This window comes from Panthera onca, chromosome B2 (assembly GCF_046562875.1).
Source record: "Panthera onca isolate mPanOnc1 chromosome B2, mPanOnc1 haplotype 2, whole genome shotgun sequence".
In the NCBI taxonomy this organism is placed as follows: Eukaryota; Metazoa; Chordata; class Mammalia; order Carnivora; family Felidae; genus Panthera; species Panthera onca.
In genome coordinates, this window is record NC_138343.1 from 53,552,026 (window position 1) to 53,572,592 (window position 20,567).

Genomic DNA, 20,567 nt, shown 5'->3' on the forward strand with positions numbered 1-20,567 from the left:
TCATGCCAATTACTAGACATCTGCATGCTCCCTTCCCTGTCCTTTTCAAACTAATTCTTTTCTATGTTTTCTTGGATATCTTTTTTTTTTTCTTTTTTTTTTTTTTTTAAGTGGGCTCCAACACGGGGCTTAAACTCACGACCCTGAGATCAAGACCCGAGCTGACATCAAAAGTCAGTTGCTTAATTGAATGAGCCACCCAGGCACTCCTAGACATCTTTCTCATCGATGTTTGGAAGCCAATATACTCTGCAACAGTGACCTGACTCACAAAGTCCCTATGCTTTTCTTGAATTCCAAAAAGCAGGTTATAACATTATATAGGAGGTAGATCTGTATACAAACAGCCTTAATGCCGGGCAAAAGGTGAAACATCTTAATAGAAATTTACTTGGAAACAAAACATTCAGTTATTTAAAATCTATTTAGCCAGGTTATTAAGAAACAAAGCATCAAATCTATAAATGTAAAAATTACCACTTTGTGTTCAAGACATACGTCCTACCCTGTCAACTTGTGGGTGTGGGTATGTTGAAGGTAGGGACCTGGAAAGGAGTAGCTGTTAATAAAACAAATTGTATGTGACTATAGGTATGTCTAAAAAGATGGGATGGAGGCCAGATCACGTCCATTGTTTTAGATGGAGAAGAGACACAGAATGGTGCTTGGTCTGTTTATGCACCTTAAAACAGTACAAAATGTGTGGCTAACATCCGAGTCTCCAGATATTTTTGCACCATCTCTTCTATACTGAAGAGACGAATTATTATTGTGAAAAGAGAAAACAAATATTTTAGTGCCAAACTGTACTCTGGTGCTAATTCCAAATATTTATAAGTGAGCAAAGTTATGAAATGACTTCAGTCATAAATTAGCTCCTTTATAAACTTGAAAATTATGAGTTTAGAAACATGTGAACAACCAGAAAATATCAATGGCATTAGCATTAGCTGTATGACTTATTGGTAGTAAGACACTAGGTCTTCCTCTCTCAGAAGGAAGACTGGAAGGATAGAGATCATATTATTTACACACTATTTCTTCCATGAGTTTTTCCTGTATTCTTTCAGAAAATCTTAAAATTTTCTATAATGACTGTGTCTCTCTCTTTCTGCCCCTCCTCCACTCACAGTCTCTCTCTCAAAAATAAATAAACATTAAAAAAAATACAAGCTCAACCTGTCATCTTGCCCTTTTTATGCTCTTATTTCACTGAACTAACCACCCACAGTCAACCTCTCAAGAAAAATCATACTCCAAGAGTACAGAATAGTAGTCTTGCTATTTAGGGAAATCTTCAGTGCCAATTCTGAAATGTGGATATAAGTTTTGGGGAAAAGATCCAGTGTTTTCATACAGTTGAATAAACTTCACAGATAAATGCATTTATCCTCCTGTAATAATGAGGCATACAGATTGTGCCGAACTTTGAAAACTGAAGTCATGCAAATACATTCCTCAGGCATGAATGCTCTCCCTCACAAAAATTTCTAAGGCAGGCCTTCCGCTATCATTGTATTTCATCAGCTTTTGTGATTCTAGAGCATGGCCCTGAAATGAGGAGTGAGGCATTATGCCACATAAATTATAATATAGAACTATATAAATTACACTTTTACAGCAACCTTAGAAAATTAATTTTGGATGCTCCCACACAATCTGCTTGGTTTGTGGCTCTGGTGTTCAGCATGTATTAGTAAAGGCTTAGTTATGTGCCTTCCAGAGCTCTGCTCTGAAGTACCCTGCAATAGCACACTAATCCTGTCACAGAAGGTCTGCAGTAAGAGTCTGATGACTTAATGTAAATAGTCCGAGATAGTCAATAAAAGTTAATCAAAACACATATTATAAATTTCTATTTCCAGGACCCCACTCATAACCCAGAGTTTTCTGACGGAGCTGTGGTGAGGGCTGGGTGCCTACAAAACTCTCTGGAACTCTAAACTCTGCATGAGTCACAGACAGGTCAGAAACAACCCTTCCCACCGCCCCCCCCCCCCCTTCAGTCCAGAAAAAAACACCACATCGCCAACACGACTGTTTCCTTTTTAGAAAGAACACAGCCTCTCTTTGCCATTGCTGTATGTAAATGAATAGTCAGTGTGGACTTATGTGATAACTCAAAATATTTACTCACATACAGATTAGACTTAGCCAAGGCATAAAATTAGCATTAGCAATTCACATATATGTAAGCGAAAAGCACTTTGTTTGGAAAGCAGGGCTGATCTTCCCAGTGACCGATTTGGTAAGGGTATAAATCTGGGCTACAATGAGGCAGATGGCTGTTAACAATGTACAGATTAGCCTTGCCCTGCCTCGCACTCAGATGTCGAAGTAACCCAAAATCTTTTCAAATCCCTCCTTTCATTTTTGAAGCATAACAAATGAATGGAAACACTATTAATAGAAATCTTTGTTCAGGTAAAGGCTCTGAGAACAACTGGGGGAAATTTATTGCCTAGACAACAAACCGCTTGTCCCTACCTGCTGTGATCTCAGAATGGCCGCATCGATCTCCTCCACCTTTTGAGTGATGGTGTCGCTCACTAATCGGTAGCGGTCATTGTCCTCGGCCACCATTTTTTCAAGTCCTTCCCTCGCCCTCCAGGGTACCAACTCCAGTAAAGCACTGCTCACTTCGTTAAGGGAGTCCAATAAGGCTTTGCTGTCCTTAGCTTCCTTTTTCAGTTCCTGAAAACAGAATTCAGAAAAGATACAAATCTGTGGGTAATACTAACTTAAGAGTTAGAACAGGCTTTTCCTTTAACTGTCCTCGGGGCTAACATCCTTTGCAGGTCAATTATGCCAGGCATTGGTCCCTGAGTTTCAGTTAAGTTCTAGAAACCTTTGCTATTTAGAGCTATTTTGTAAAAAGGAAAAGTGTTTCCTGAGGAGTTCCAAAGAACAATTCATTTGTCAACACGGCAAAGATTTTATCTTTGAACTTTAATATAAATGTTTAAAATTCGGGAAACAAAACCAAGCAGGTTCACATGTATTATTCTTTGCTTTCTGGTAACCTCTAAGTAATCAGGTACTAGGAAAGTAAAATAAAGAGTAAAGTCCAAGCCAGAACTAAGTGACCCTCAAAATGAGTACGTAGTGGCTTTAAATCATCCCTGTTGAATCATTACAGGCTCAGTGAGCCTGACCTCCCCGGCTCCCTTCCACCCACATGTGATCATACTTCAGGGATGATAAAACAGAGGCTACCTCTGAAAAGAAAACCAGCATGACAGAATACCACTTCTGCAATATAAGTAGAAAAGCTACCTCATGCTACGCATCTATCTTACATAAATACTGTTGTTCTAAGCAAATTATGTGTATCTCTGAAACAATGACTTTTTTTTTTCTTTCTGTTTTCATCATTCTGTCTCTTGTGTAATAAACTATACTCCCAACCATAAGACTCTGGAAACAAATTATAAATGCAAGGCTTTCATCTCTGGGCTCTTCGAAGTGTTACACAATTGATCTCCTGCCAATTTCTATTGGGTCCCCATCAAGGCATCCTTCAGCATATTAGTAACGACACGAGACTATCACCCTAAACGGTAACAAATGGATCCAAAATGCGTAAATAAAAGCCTACTTTTTGTCTCGCTTGGGCTTGGCTTGCTGCTTCTCCCGTCAGAACCTGAGTTTCGTATGAAAGTAATTCCACCTCCACTTTGTCCAGCCAGGTGCAGAGCTCTTCACGTGTGGAGTGCAGGCGCCTGGCAAGCTGCAGTGCCTGCTCCAAGGTCTTGGCTACATCCGTGCTTAATTTAGTAATGTCTTTGTACCTTGCTTTAATGGCTTCCAATTTATCCTGAATGATTAAAACTTCATCACCTAAAATTTCAAAGGCACGTTATATCTCAAGAAAGCAAAGAAAAGCTAGAGGGAGGGTTTCTTCAGATATTATTATACACTGATGAGATTTTCTCAGGGAGGGGAGGGAGGAGAGACATTTTTCCAAAGATGATCTGACCCAAGAGAAGCCTTTTTCTAGGTTTTAATCCTTCCCGAGATTTCTGGCAAATCTAAACAGCTCTGAAAATGCCAATATAAAACCGGAAAGGGCTACAGTGCCTGCAGTTATGGGAAAGCACCACCTTCACAACTAACTATATGGTGTTTTCAGACTTCAAGCACAGGAGCTAAAAACTGCTTGGGTTCCAACACTGACTTTGCCACTTGTTACCATGCACAAGATCCTTAACCTCTTTGTGTCCTTGGTTTACTCATTATTACACAGGGATGAAAGAATCTACCTCATAAAGTTGTGATAAAAATTCAACAAGTTTATAGTTGCAAAGCGTTTAGACCAGCGTCTGGCATGTGCATATGTATGTGTGCAAATGTGTGCGCACGTGTGTACGTGGTACATGTGTATGGGATGTGAATGTGTATATATTAAAAATAATAAACTTATCTGCACTATTCTAGTAGGTCCTCGCTCTCCTCTACCTCATTTTCAGACACCCACAGAAATCGCATCCTGGGCTTCAGACTCCTGGTTCAAGGTTCTAGATACTATAGGGAACCCCTCGCAACTCACAATGAACGTTACTGGCCCATACTTCAACACAGATGCTAATGGACACAGGTACAGTGAAACTTTCCTGTGGCCAAAGGAATTACTAAAGCGAATTAGTCTGTATCTGTTTTCTTAATAAGTGTAAGCATGGAGAAATGAAGTGTGTGTATAGCCAGAGAATTTGTCACTGAACGCAAACTATCTTAAAATTTTAAAAACTGGTCTACAACCTGCGTACTCATGCAGAACAACTGCCTCCCGCAAGTGGAAAATGAATGTAACCCTGCTATGTGCTATGAGTAATACACACAACTTCCATTAGGAACTCAAGTGAGATCATGAGAAAAAAAGTGAGCTCATATCCCAAAACCCCCTTGGATCAGTCTTCAAAGAATTCTGCAGAATGAAGTCTTGGAGTGGCCTCAGAATTATAAAGGATTTTGTTTTTCTCTTATCCCTAAAATATTTAGAAAGCAATGCAACAATGCTAATTGCATGATGATCTGATTTGAAAGATTCTCACCTGTTGTTTGTTTCAGTAGTTCTAAACCATTTAGTAATGCCTGATCTACATTTTGTTTTCTGAGTAGGATGTCCTCTTGCAGAACCTAAGACACAGGTACGGTTTTTATGTTGGCGGGGGGGAAAAAAATCACAGTTAGCTTTGGTTAATCTTAGAGAACTCTGTGTTTCATAGAGATTTAAGTAGACACCTCCCATTTTCAACTATTAATCCCTGTTCCCTTATTTTCGCCTCCTCTTTAAACCACCATGGCCCATGTTCATCTACCCTAATTCACACGCTCTCTCCTTTTCAGAAAACAGACTATGTGAAGATATTGGACTACCAGTTAATTATGAGTCTTCATGTACAACAATAAAATAGCAAAGGAAAGGGGGGAATCTGGCTATTGGATAAATTCAATCTCTTTTTAAAGTGACTCCATTAGAAGTAATCTGTATATATAGGCAAAGTCTTTTTTTGAGTATAGCAATTCCCCTAAATCATAAGAACATAAAACAATCCAGAAATGAGAAAGACTTAGAAAATAATGACAAGTGAAATGAAAAAACAAAATAAAATAAAACAAAATAAAATAAATAAAAATACCCGAAGTTCAGACTGCTGCTTCCATAACCCCTCAGGGCTGTAATCCTGGACTGAGAGCTTGCTCAGTTTGTCATGCACTTCATTCAGCCAATTCATCAGCTCAACTTCATCTTCCCCAAAAATCTTAGCATTACATAAGGCCTGCTGGAGGAGCTCAGACCTGCTGTGACTTTTCTCTTGAATCTCAATGTACCACACTTGAGAGGAGTCTAGTTTACTTTGCACCATATCTTTATCCTCCCTGGAGCTCAAAACCTTTAAGGATTGGCCAATGCTAACAGCCTGGTGTAAATGTTTATTGTGATTGATGATGTCATCTTCTAAGGCCTAAAATAAAGTTTAAGAAAAGAGAAACAAAAAGGATGGACAAATAAAAATGAAAACATAAATCAAATGAAAGAATGACATTTGAAATGGGCTTAGTTTACAATTATGCATAACACAACAGTACATAACTCAAATTTATGACATAAAACCACAAAGGAAATGGAAAACTGAATCTTACTAACGTGCAATGGTTATCTTACTTTGTGCTGTGCAATTTGTTCCTCAAGTTTAGACGCTTGGGTTCCTATGGGCTCACAGTTCGCCAGCTTCTTTTCTATGGTTGTAAGCCACTCATTCAATGGTTCTAGGGTTTCATGAAATTGCTGTGCTACCACTGAGATACCTTCCAACTGACGATTCCTATAAATGTGCCAAGATAAAGGTCATTTAGGGATGAAGAATGTGTGAAATAGTCAACAAACTTCTTTACTCAGGCTCCTGCATTCTAAACATTTTTTTGTGGAAAGCAACTAAGGTTAAAATTAAGATCTGTCACATTTAAAGGACATGCTAAAATAGCTATCCTATTAAATAAAATTAAAGGTGAAGCACAGGCCAATCCCAAGCAGCTAAATCTTATGAAACTCTTAAGAAATCTGGTTACAACACAATAATAGCTATGTAATAATAATAGTAATGTCATAATAACAATAGCAGCAATAATAATGACAATGATGACAATAAAAAAAAACTTATTGAACACATATGCTCTGCCAAGCCTCTGTTTTAAGTGTGTTATATATTAATTCACTTCAATCAGAGCACCAGTTACTGGGACTTACTTAATCAACTGGTCAAAATTGGATTCAAATTTTGAAGACCATCTGTAGCTCCCCCCATAGTGGAATGAATAGTGACTCCTACTAAAGTAGTGTGCCAGGTCTATTCCCTCCCAACCCCCGCCAAAAAAAAAAGTACAGTGTCAGGTATATTTCCCAAAAGCAACACTTAATATTTTATGGATTAAAATATCATGAAAAAGGATTTCTTTAGACTTTTACTTATTTGAATACACTTTTATATAGTTTGAAATGCTTTTAAAAAACACATTAGTTCTTCAGTTAAAATGGTACCACGTAACTGAAAACCTACCTTCCGCCACCCTCAGTTTTTACCTAGGGCAAGAGATTGTGCCCGTCTCTATACAGAGTACCTCAGTACCAGATCCTGGGACCAAGAGTGGTTGTCATAACTTTTTATCATGCATAATTCTTAGGGAATTGCATGATTTAATAAATTTGTTTCTATGGAGACCAAGGGAATTCTGGAAAATTGGCACATGCTACTGAATATAATTTCTGTGTATATCATAAACTACACATTTATATATCTCTTAAAACTTTCACATGAAACATATTTGATCTTTAAAAAAATGAATACAATTATTTTTGACTTCTAAATTATTACTAAAATTCTTTTTTTCCTTTTTTAAAAGTTTTATTTTAGAGACAGAGAACACACACATGTAAGCATGTAAGAGAGAGAGAGAGAGAGAGAGAGAGAGAGAGAGAGAGAGAGAGATCTCCAGCAGGCTCCATGCTCAGCACAGAGCCCAATGCAGGGCTCAATCCCATGACCCTGGGATCATGACCTGAGCCGAAATCAAGAATTGGACGCTCAACCAACTCAGCTACCCAGATCCTCCACATTCTTTTTTTCTAAATTCAAATATCCAATCATCTAGAATCAGTGAAAATAAACTATTTTGTGACCATATTTAGTTTACTGTGATTTAAATTGTGAGTGACTTTATTAATCAGCATATAAATCATAATATGACCACTATCCTTCTATTTAATACCACTGTGAGGAAGGTTTAGGAAAAGAAAGCCATTGTGGTAGTAAAGCAGGGATCTAGACATTAATTCATTTCATTAATTCATTTATTTTTAAAAAGTACTGAGAGTATCTCTCATGGCAGTCAGGGTACAATGTCCTGGTAATTCCGCAAATGGAATAATCTCCCAAAACGAGACGAAAGGACATGAAGCTTTTAGCCTCCTTAGGAGCATCTCATTCTACGGTCCTATAAACTATAATTAATTCTACTCCAGTATTCAAGATTAGACAAATCCTCTTCTCTTCACCATTGTAGTTCCAAAGAAGGTAGCAATTTATGGAGATAATCATTCTGTTCAGTGGTTCGTCTAGTTTTAACCCACCCAGTCTATGTGGCTGTGGTTACACTCCAGTGTAGCTACTACTCAACACAGGTCACTGTGATCCCAACATGGAGAATGAAAAAAAGATGTAATCAAGAAACATGTTGAGTGCAAAAGCCCATTACATGCTTCCATAGCACTCTATATTTTTGCTCTGAAATATCACATTTGTCATTACTTTTCAATGGCTATAAAACACTGACTGTACCCTGAGGACAGAAATGATCTGTCCAGCTCACCTCTAAAGCCCAAGGCCTAGCTCTATGCCTGATGCACAGTGGGCAGGCAGTAACTGCGTTATTAATAAATAAATGAATTACTCCTGTGGGAATTATTTTTCTAAAACCAAGTGTTGAGATGTATCTGGTGACTACAAGACCTTACCAAGGGAGGAGGGAGGAGAGCGGCACCACAGCCCTTGCTACCTGTTCACATACATGATAAACATAGGAAAATGACAGTTTGAAGAAAAGCAATATCAAAATGCAAAACATCAGTAATTAAAGACTTTGCTACTTCTTCAAAAGACCGCAAGTACGTAAGTTACCGTGTTTCAGCTTTATTAAGCAATGCCTCCCATCTACTGTCCAAGAGACTCAGCTGCTTCAGAATCTTTGCTTTGTCTGCAGGTTCTGCTGTTGCAGCAATTTTTTCTCCTTCACGTTTGATTACCTCCACAGTCGATTTGCGGTCATCCAGCAATCTTTGGAGAAGCTTGACATAGAACATTAAATACCAGAAGCAAAAGGAGAGGCGGGAGGGACAAAGAAATAATTGTGTTATCGAATGGAAAACACAGTCTAAGTACTTTTGATATGTGACAAAATACATATTCTGTATAGATTCACATAAAAAGAAGTAGGATTTTAAAAATAGCTCATTTTGTTTAGTGATTCATTACTATTGTGTCAGACGCTGTGACGGGGGATTTTCATAGCAGATAAAACTAATATTGATAAGCCTGCTAAGCCATTCACTATTAATTTTTAATATAAAATAATAGGGTAGAAGGTGCTGCTTCAGTATAAGTCCACTGCACAGAAAGCGCAAAATTCCCATTACTGTAAAGAAATGGGAATACCTTAAACATTCAACAATCATCTGTCCTTTCGAGACAAGCTTAAGATATTATAAATCATTACTGTTTTCAAAACCTCTCCCCATGTTAAATCATTATAGAGAGGGAAGCTGAGACTCAGACCAACTTCACAAGCCAGTGATGCTAAATCTAGAGGCTCTGGCCTCCCTTTACTAGGTGGGACTAGCTCCTATAACCCTTCATTAGGATAGAAACTAAAAAAGAGACTTCAAGTATCATGTCCAAAATGAACGGGGAATGGAAAGTCAGAAATCCCCCAAAGCTGGCTAAATAAGACTAGTATTTCAAGATTTAGAGGCAGAAAAAAAAATGCAATTTAATTCTAAGAAGCATTTCAAAAAACTCAGAATGGAATGTTTGAAAGAAGTGGCCAAAACCCAGGATTACTTTGCTCTCACCTAATCAAAACAATTATTTCATGAGCAAGTGCTATGCATAGGCACTGGTCAAGAGCAGTGAGGAAGACACAGGTACGTAAAACGCTAAATACTTCACTGATTCCTTATTCTGACCCTGATGGATAATTAAGGATTAAAGAAATGTACAGTTACCTAGAGGTAACAAGCTAAGACAGCACCCTCTCCCTTTCACTTTGAGACCGCCAAATCAGGTGGTAAGAGGAACCAACATGTATAAAAAGAAGAGGAAGAAATGCAAACTCTCTTGACACAGGTTAGAGTCATTAGAAAATCAGCGAACCACAGGTGATTAAGGCAGTAGAGAGAACTCATTAAGTGGATTATTTCTGATAAACTTTAATAGCAAAGCCTCTAGCAATTAAGAAAGCAAAATCCACAAATAGGTCTTGTTGGTTAAACATAGTTCATTAACTTTGGGAGAATAACAAAGGTTTAAATTAAATAGCGAATGGTAGCAATTATATTGTCATATATAATATTATACATCCTTATTACTTTATTACATTCTTATTCTTTATTACTTTATTACATATTATGAATTATATTCTATTTAAAAATCATTTTTTTTATGTTTATGTTATGTTTCTTTAATCCTTATCTCCAAATTTATTTCTAATAGGTTAATTCCCAACATACTAGAGTCCTCAAAGAATTTTTAGAAATACTACTGAATGTCAAAATTAAATTAAGCCTCTTAATCCATTCCTTTCTTTTTAAGATTCCACACGGGAAAAACCTTACCAATGTGCTGTGTGCTAGGCCCCTCCCGTGTGCCATTTCAAGTCATGGCTGACAAATTAGTACTGAAAATGTCACTAAATATGTCCTAACTGACCATCACCATCTGGAGCACAAAATGGTTTTTTTGGTATGTTATCATCCCTTCAGCAAGTGTGTCTTTCTTTCCAACGTGGTCCTGTATTAGCAGTGTCAAAAGACACAACACATTCTTTAGCATATATGAATCAAATGTTTGCTTCTTTCGTACAGGCTGAGCCACAAGAAACAGCCTATATTTAATCTATAAAAAAAAAGGAGTGAGAAATACAGGGTGCTAGTTATGGAATGAGTAAGTCACAGGGACAAAAGGCCAGCATGGGGAATATAGTCAATAGAACTGTAAAAGCATTGTATGGTGATACACAGTACCTCCACTTTTGGGGAACATAGCGTAACATATGAACTTGTTGAATCACACTGTATTCTACAGTTGAAACTAATGTTACATTGTGTGTCAACTATACTTTTTTAAAAAAAGGCAATTTCATACAGATCAATCTGCTATGTAAGGGAATGACGACATTTCCGCCCAAGTTACCTTTTCAGTGAGTGAAATCTTCCTTGACGACTCTACTGGAAACTGCATACATACCCACCCCCAGACTCCACTCCAGCACTTCCTGTCCATCCTTGCTCTGTCACTTCCTACTTCTTATCTCCCACCCCTGCTTTATTTATCACTTGCTAACTTACCACCATGTACTTACTTTGTTTACAGTCTCTCCCTCTTCCTCCCCGTCCACTAAACCTTAAACTCAGTGAGGAACTTGCATCTTTTCTGTTCAGGGATCACTGCCAGCAGCTGAAACAAAGCCTGAAACCTGGCAGATGTTCAGTATATATTTGTTGAATGACTAAAAAATAATACCTAGAGCATCAACAACCAGTCAACTAGAATATCCTGTTACTACAGAGAGTCACAAGGTAAATCTTTACTCTTGTGGTTATGATGGGACATGAAACACAATACAGAAGTATCACGAACTTACTTTTTGCTCTTGTATCTGGGCCTTCACCACTTTGAACTCGGCTGATGGGGGCTTCTGGTTGGCCACAAGCTCCTCAGTGTCTGCCATCCAGCTGAGCAGGGACTCCAGGGCGTCCTGGAAGCGCCCACAGTGCAGCAGTGCCTCCTGCAGCTGGGCTGCCCGCTGAGCTACCTGCAGAGTTTCCGTTGCGACGGCTTATTTACTGGTTTCACAAAAAATGCAGTTTGCCCACCAGCCACCACTGTTCATGCTCTGCCCATCTGGTCACAAATTTTCTTTTCCAGGGCATCTGGATGCCTTGGTTGGTTAACCCTTTGACTCTTGGTCTCAACTCAGGTCATGATCTCACAGTTTGTGGGTTTGAGCCCCACAGTGGGCTCTGTGCTGAAAGCATGGAGCCTGCTTGGGGTTCTGTCTCCCTCTCCCACTGCCTCTCCCCCCTCCGTCTCTCAAAAGAGTACATAAACAAACATTAAAAAATGCTTTTTCTTTTCCTTTTCACTTAAAATCTGCCCAAAGCACTGACAGTGGCCAGGACTGTGGTGGAAAGGAGTCAAAGTTTAGCAAGTAAGCCAGGAAGAAAAGGTTACCATCCCAAACGGTAATGTAAAAGATGAAATCTTTGAGACTTTGGAAATACCCAGTACATTTATGATTAGCAATGAATAATTCAAATATTTTAAGATTACCAAAAGAAACAATGTCTTAGTCATTTTTATTATTATCCTTTGACTTCATATTTTATTTCCTACTGATGAATATTTTAAAAGACTACATTAAAAAAACTTACAGTAGAGAGAAACAGATTTTTATTTTGCTAGGAAAATTGCCTGTGAAGTATCCAATTAAATTCTGCTAGCTCCAAGTCCTACAGGCTTTTTGGACAAACCGGACCCTTTGTATTCTAGTAAATGGAGTCTCTGTGTCCTACACAGAGATATCCTATTGCCCTTCTCACAGATCTTTTCCTTCAGGACTGAAAAAGTAGTTGGCAAGATGTTTTAAGCACTATTGAATATATTTGCACCTGACACTACATTCCAATTGTGTTTGAAGAGCACTACAGTACAAATCAGACTTTAAAGAATGATAAACGTAGTTCTGAGATCTGGCCACAATTGCCTAAGATCTCAAAGCACAGAAACCTACAAGAACAAAAACCACCACCCCAGATAAGCACAGTCGTCCCCTAACAATGTCCTGATAATTTACGTCATGCAAAGGGCTGCCATTGTGTTTCAGCATGATCTCCTTAAGACACCAGAGCATTGTCTTCCAGTGTTTTCCTTCGTGGGCATTTAGAAAAAAGTGGGATCTACATCTCATAAATGAAATGCCATTTAGAGTTAATAGTCTATAGTGAGGGTGGTAAACCCTTAGTCCAGGACTGACAGAGAGAAACGGTGGCTTTCACTTGCACAGCGTGACCTATTATACAATGTAAAATTAGTTGCTGACATTTGAAAATTAGGCTTCACAGAAAAAGTGAGATTTTCAGGTTCCTTTGAAAATAAGCAGACTATTTGGCAACAGTGATCCTAGATCCCTACATGGAATGATTTGCTGGAGCTAAGTACCGGCTGTACCTTCGAAGGTGTATGTGCTCGCTCAACACAAGGTCATGAATCACGGGCCGCCTGCCATCACCCTGGCACTACTGGGCCTCTATGAAAGTCAAGTTAACGGCAGGGAGAGGTCCTATTTCATCCAGCTTGCTTGTTTCATTTATGCTGCCCACTGAAGCCCTGTGGGCATCCGAGTTTGGGCTGCCTTGTTGACAGCAATATAAAAAGGTATCCATGTTTAGGGAAGTTTAGCTACTATAAATATGACGAGTCACAACAAATGCTAGAGAATAATAATCAACAGAAATGACAATGAAGGGAATGGAAAAATTACCTTCTTATTGAGAGTCTTCCACCGTGCGTTGACATCATCCAGGTCATGCTCCAAACCCTGGGTGCTGGTGCTTTTAGCAGCACTCTGAATAAGGCCCTGACCTAACCAGTTCACATCTTGCTGTTTAACCTGCAAAGGTTCAATCTCTTCTTTTTGGAATACCTGCAGTTGGAAGAGCAATCATTTATATAAATTACCTTATCTAACAACCACCAAATATAAACATTTGTTCAATGATCGAGTATCGGTTATCAGAGTTAAAAAGAATTTTTGTTGGCTATTCATATGTGACAGCTACCTTATGAATAACAGTAAGAAACTAAACTTAATATAAATTCATATTATCAAAACCACTCGGGAATTTTAAAGAATGATATTCTAAGTACCTTTAATCAGATTACCTATAAAACCAAGAAAAGAGTTTGTGTCCTCTCTCTACTGCTTCATTAGCATAAACCAGATATTTTCTATCATTCCAATATAACTCTAGTAAAAACAGTATGGAAAATGCAAAGCGGCAAAATGGTAAGATGGGCCCAAGATCAGTCTTCCTGGGCATGGACCCTTACAAGCTCCTCTAAGGATAACTGCTGCTAGCTGACAACTGAAGTTTGAGACTCAAACTGGGAAAGAAGATAACTGACAAGACGATGAGATGAGCCAAGAGGCCAATCTATAGCTTGCCAGAGGAGCCCAAACACAGAGTTAGGAAAAGAGAAAAGACTTAGGCAGGCATAGTAAATAGAATAGATCCTTACCCATCCAGCCCCCTCAATGCCTAGTGAGATGCCAAAGGACTTGCAAGAGCACAGAGACCTCACCCCACAGACGTGCTCACACACGTGGCCAGCACAGCAACTCCAGGGACTCTATGGTCACCCCCTGCACCGCCAACCATTTTCCCATGCCCTCCCTCTGACTCTCAGTCTCATCCAACTAACAGTCCTCCAGTGCCTGCAACTGGCAAACAAATCTCATGTATTAGAGTAAAATGCAAGTTCCATGAAAGCAGAAAGTTGTCTTCCTTATAGTCATTCTATGTCCTGGACTTACCACAGTACCTAGCATGTAATATGTACCTAATAATTATTTGCCGAATGCATGTCAGTACAGAAAAATTGTATTTACATCTCGGAGTGGATGGCATTAACTCCACAAAAGAGAATACTGATAATACGTTAACTCTTTCATAGACATACAAATGTTTAAAATACAGGACTTAAAGGATTCCATAAAGAAAAAGAGATGAATTTAACCAAAGAAGGGAAGTTTCAGCTAGATACTAAGACACGACCGAGTTTGGGGTTTGAGTCATTACACCACAGGGCACCATATAATATACCAATAGTCCAAGTAAATGAACAGTTAACAGAATATATGGAAACATTAAAAAGGCAAGTAACAAAATAATACTTAAAAAATTACGGAAGTAGTATGGAAAATAATTTTACACAGTATGGAAAATAATGGAGAGGCTACAAGAAAAACTGTCTAGACTCTGGCCTAAGGCATGGCGCACAAGATAGTTCTGTGTTATTGCATGTATGAGTAAATTTAGGAATAGCAAACAAATAAATGATCATTTCCCTTAGAAGTCTCTCTGCTAAAAGCCCGAGTTTCTTCTTGTATATAAAATCCTTATAGACAATTTCCATACTGGCTAATTGTTTCTATACAGCAGTGCTGAATATAAAAAGTCAATTACACATAACCAAAGAAATAAGAACTCAAATCACTGAGGAAAAAAAAAAGTTTTCATAATTTTGTGGCAAGGTGGTAAAAATAGAATTTGAAACTGAGATGCTACTTCTTTTCTATACTACTTTCTAAGTTAACTACTTCTAGGAACTAAGAGCTCTGGAGAGGTTTTACTACTTACAAAAAAGAAGGAGGGACAGTAAGAAAACTGCTGCATTCTTAATTCCAGGAACTTGTCTGGTATAGAAGGATTCAGGGAAAAGTTCTACATTTCCTGTCAGATAATGCTCAGGACAAAAAAACCTAAGATAACATTCTAGTAAATTGCCTTAACCCCTGATCTTGGTTTTAAAGAAATCAATTTTAAGGCTGCATATCAGAGTAGGTCTGGGTGAGTCGTAATTTTCTGAAGTGCTACAAAAAATATACTAAGGGTTAAAGAAGAAAACTACTAAGGAATCTGTATATTCCTAAGGGCTCAATTACTTCCTACAAATAGACTGCAAAATCCTTTACATTAAAAAAAAAAGTACTTTTAAGCTTTTAAAATAGTATGTCATCTCACGCAAGCTGAAGGAAAGGGCAACACTGCCTAGAGCAATGACTTCATAGGCTGGGAAGAGGAACGTTTCTGATACTGTCCAAATTCCTTATCTCTCAGTGGTAACAAATACCTATGAAGAGAGACTTTCCCCCTAATCTAACCCATAAGTACACAAACACAAAGCTTAAAATAAAATAAAATTACCTCTGAGGCAAAGTTTACCAGAAGAACTTTGTAAAAATACCAAAATAGCTGAACTTCAATCCGAGTGGGAAGAAAAAAATTACAGGCTTGACAAACAGCCTCTACTTATTACAAGGCTGCACCCTTTACTTTCTTACCTCCTTCACCACTCACAAAAAGTTAGCAGCTATAATGACTGCAAAATACAGCACAGCTTCTCTACTTCCATGTCCAGAGCTACTGACAGAATTCTGATTTTCAGCACATTTTAAATGTCCTTAATTTGAGTAGCCTACTTCGCAGACCACAACAATAGAATACTGTGTGTTTGTACCTTCATGACTAGGCCTGCTCAACCTTAATAAATACAACAGAACTACCCTTAAATGGCAGAGTCTTAAACCACAATTTGTGTAAAAGCCTCATGTTCACATAAACTCACAGTGGAAGCACTCTAAATGCAGGGGAACAGCCCAGCACCTGCACAAGCCAACAGTAGGAATCTAAACAGCTGGGAATAATCATTCTTAAAAAAAGGTCCCTAATTAAGTTGTTACAATGATCACCTTATCACTACCTGGCATCTTGTGGGGTATTAGGCAAACTCCCAAAATAAAAGACTGGATTTGATCATTATTAGAAACACTAGTGACCACTTTAAAAAGGAACCACAAACACCCGGCATTGCAGTCTCACATTCCCCATTAATTACCTGAGCTGACTGAAAGCCATTACAGACTGTGTCCAATATTCCTGCCTGGGCCCTTGCTTTTCTGGAAGCTGCTTGCTTTCTTACTGGTATGAATTTCGGGGAACACTTTATTTGGACCACCTCCATCTCCCGGGAATAAAGGGGCACCTCCACTGCCTCTTTAGATGCGATGTTGGATTCTTCCGAATCATCTGGTGTCAACACGGTCACATTTTTTACTAAACTCGTGCTACCACAATCTGCATCGTTTCCCTCCACATCTGTGAGAGAGAGATGTAAATCCTCAGAATTTTCCAGAAATTTCCCACTTTGTGCCGTGATTTGGGATTCTCCCGATCCATAGGTTTTCCATTCTTCTCCAGTGTTAGAAATACACTGGCTTTCCCCATCTCCTGACATAATCAATGGATCATACTTTACAGTGCTCTCTTCTAAATCATTCTGCAGAAAGCAATTTTCACCATGGATTTCCCTTTGACCATTTGCACCTTTTGTTTCATCTAGTGGAGGAACATCATGCAAAATCATTTTGAAATTTTCATCAGGGTGGGCACTTCTACATGAAAGCAATGGGATTTTCTGCTCACTAATGGAATAAACAGAAAAAAATGGCCTGTATTGCTCTGCCATATGAATATCTTCAGCTGAAGATAAGCTTCTAATTCGTGACTGGTCTCCAGTTAAAATGCCCTGTTTTTCTTCCCTCTCTGCTGGAGGGCTACATAAACCAGAGTCATCCTCCTCCGACGTTAGAGAATTAGTACCCCATCTGCACTTGCTGGCCTTGGGAACAGCATCTGACATATCAGTAGGTTCAACAAAAGAGCTTTCACTTTTGTTTGCATAATCCATAAAATTGGCTGGGACAAACATTCGCCATGACCGTCTATGTTCTTTCTTTTCTGCATGGGACTTGGCTTTGGGTAACCCGGTGGTTCGAATGATATCACTATTTAGTTTGAGCGCATCAAAGATCATCTTTTCATCTAGTTTGTTAGCTTCACGACCTCTCAGCTCAAATACACTGGAAGAAGCAAGGGCACCGTTAGAGCATAGAGAACTAACATCCAGTGTTCTGTGACTGTAGGGTAAAGTCCGATCTGTAAAATGCCTGGAAGAGAGGCTACCCTTTGAACCAGAGTCTATCTGTTCATTCAGCCTAACAGTATCATAGATTGACCGCTGTGGGACATAACAGTCTTCGATATTTAGGTCCTCCTCTTCTTCACCTTTCCCTACACATGGGGGATTCTGACGTAAACAGTCTGGTCTGCTGAGTGGCTTCCCCATTTCGTAGACAATTAAAACAAATATTGCGGCTCTTGACACAGAAAATAAGAAGTAAGGTAAAGCATCTTTCAAAAAAGTATACTTCTGGACAGCACTATGAAGTGTCGTCAGCATAAAGACACGCTCAAACAATATAGGTTGTGATATAGGAGGTGTTTAAGGTCATCAGTGCATCAGTCTTAAATGCAACTATCCTTTTACCTGGTTGTTTTAAAAATGATTCTAAAAAAAATAAAGTGCATTGAGAACAAAGAACAGAAATCTCCTTCCTCCCCCCTTCCCTTATCCCCCCAGGTTCCCTTTCACATACTCCAAAACACAGAAAACAAACAAACACACACACTTAACAGTGGCTCAAACACTCAAAACATTCCACTGTCAGTCCATTTCCCTTTTTAGTCTAATTTTGCATCTGAGATTTCCAGGTTAAAATTTCCAAATGAGCAAGCATTTTAACAGGCTAGGCTGAATGTTAATATCGGCAGAACTCTGGTTAACTGTAATCCACTTAAAGAAGGCTTGCAAAACTCCATCTCCTTTATAAATAAACCACGCTTCAGAAACTTAAAAGACAAACACAGGGACCATGTATTGTTCAGGTCAAGGCACAAAAACAAATCCTCAGCGAAAAATAAGTTGTCGAATGCTGTTAAGAAAGTTAAATTTTTCTTTTACTTTTTTTGGGTGTAGCTATAAATAATCTTGATTCAAAAGGCAGTTTTTCTTCCCATATTAAGCTTCTTCGAGGCTACCCAAAGGAAAAAAATAGACTTTTGGACAGCCAAGCCAGGACAATCCAGCAACCGTTTAAAGTAAACAGTTAGAAAGCATGGTGTGCTATAAACTCCCCTTTAAAAAAAAAAAAAAGAAAAAGAAAAAAGAAAGTCATTTCCAAAGAGTCTTATCTGATCTTCCTTAAGGCTTATTCCACCTGAGGAAACTGTAGCAAAGAAGAGCTCCGGGTTTCCTCTAAGGCACAAGCAGCGTAATTCACATTCAGCTCAAAACCAAGTCTACTCTAACCTTTGAAATTGACCAATTGTGGCCGCGGTTTGGCTTTCATTTTAGCTACAGCTGGAGAGAGGCAGAGGTGGCCGGTGGAGGAGGCAGAAAAGGAACTCCAGCAGGGACGTCCTGCGCGGTCCCCAGCTCCTTAGGGCAGTACGGTCCCCGGGAGGCATCCTCCCGAGCCAGGGCGCTTCCAGCAACGCCCTCTCTCTTCAAGCAACAGCTGCTACGTCCCTTCGCAGAGCAGCGCTCCGGGCATGCAGCTCCCTCTCTTCGCTGCTACGCCCTCCCGCGACTTAACTTCGCCGTCATCTTTTCTTTGACTCCTGGCCCCCTCTCGGGAGCCGGCGGGCTGTTTCAGGGGGAGGTACCTAGAGGCCGAGCGGCTGCAATGCAATAGCTCGGTGGTGACATCAGCGCACATCAGACCCAGTCATGGAGCTGGGGAGAGGGGCGGCTCGAGTTCAGAGATCCTCGAAATCCCACCAACTATGGAGTTCAACATGGGGAGAGATCCGAAGGGCTTGCAGAGGCAGAACCTGACACCAGGGGCTCCCCGAAGGTATCCTTTCGTCAACGCCGGTCACGGCGCTCATTTGAATATTAAATAGCGGGGGCGGGGGGGGGGAGGTAGGAAGAAAGGGACTACACAGGTCCCCACCTTTCGGTTCAAACCACACCCTCATATGCTGCAGTTGCACACCGTTTAAGTAGCATTTGCGATGCGAAGTGCGGATCACTTTGGATCCAATGTTGAGTCATTCCTTTTAAAAGCCCAAGTTCAAGTCTAACTGTTCTCCAGAGCAAATTATTCCTGTGGGCACGGCCCTGAGCACCGCTGCCATGAATATCAGTAGTTACTAATAACCCCACACAGTCCCCTGGAGCTTAATGCAAGGCCCAGGCAAAGATCAAGGGCAGTCAGTAACTCTGGATATTTAATAAACAAAATCACTTCCACAGATTGTTATGTATTGAACGCTCTTTGAAAACACTGAAAATAAATTCAGCAAGAAAAACCTTAACCTCTGTAAGAAAAATTAATACTTTTAATTAAATATTATAAAATCTATCTATTCTTTAGTTTACAAAATAAGCAACATTACCAGAAGTAGCAGACAGAGTTACAAATAAAGGTAGATTGTTTTTTCTCACTCTCACAAAACAATCATCATTTGAACATAAATGATGTGGCAGGGAACTTTTGTACTTTTAATAATAACAAAATTATTATTCCAAATATGAAATATTGTTCCAAAATTATTTTTATAAACTTAAGTATTAAATCTTTTAAAAAATCTATCTGTAACCGGAACTCTATATGTAATAACACTCATTCAACAATTATTTGATGCAATTCAGTATGTGGCTATCATTAGGTTGGGGAAAAAACAAAATATATACATACACACACACACACACACACACACACACACACAGCCATCTATAAAGAAAATATGTATAAAAACACCTATCAATATCACAGTATCAATGCCCATTTTTCATAGTCAAGAAGTGAAATATTTCAACACTAAATCCTATGGTACTTAAGCACAGAGGCTATTGTGAGATGCTAATAAGATTTTTTAAAAAATGCACACAGTTTCCTTGTTTGAACAGTAGATTGGGAACTAGGCTGAGAATTAGAAGAAACCACGGGTTTTACTCCCAACTGTCACTGTACTGATATGTAAGACTGGAAAGCTGTGTATTCACGGTAATATTAATATTAAATTTTCCATGAAATGTGGATGAGTACCTTTCCCTAAACATTCTGAGATCCTCAAAGAACTTTTCCCAAAAATGGCCCTAAATCAC

The 20,567-nt window shown here is 39.0% G+C and overlaps 1 protein-coding gene across 11 annotated transcripts in view; it reads right to left on the reverse strand.

The window, feature by feature from the left end:
* The window catches only part of DST (dystonin), a 497,583-nt gene that overhangs the window by 66,527 nt on the left and 410,489 nt on the right, over positions 1-20,567 (reverse strand). For 9 of the 11 annotated variants that reach the window (XM_078447031.2, XM_078447029.2, XM_078447030.2 and 6 more), the window contains 8 exons: positions 13,315-13,476; positions 11,416-11,586; positions 8,676-8,842; positions 6,167-6,326; positions 5,640-5,966; positions 5,052-5,136; positions 3,599-3,840; positions 2,488-2,694 (listed from right to left, as the gene is read on the reverse strand). In XM_078447031.2, the coding sequence (XP_078303157.2) occupies positions 2,488-2,694; positions 3,599-3,840; positions 5,052-5,136; positions 5,640-5,966; positions 6,167-6,326; positions 8,676-8,842; positions 11,416-11,586; positions 13,315-13,476 (1,521 nt within the window). The remainder of the gene's footprint in view (positions 1-2,487; positions 2,695-3,598; positions 3,841-5,051; positions 5,137-5,639; positions 5,967-6,166; positions 6,327-8,675; positions 8,843-11,415; positions 11,587-13,314; positions 13,477-20,567) is intronic. The other 2 variants (XM_060615807.3, XM_060615810.3) reach the window with 1 other exon arrangement.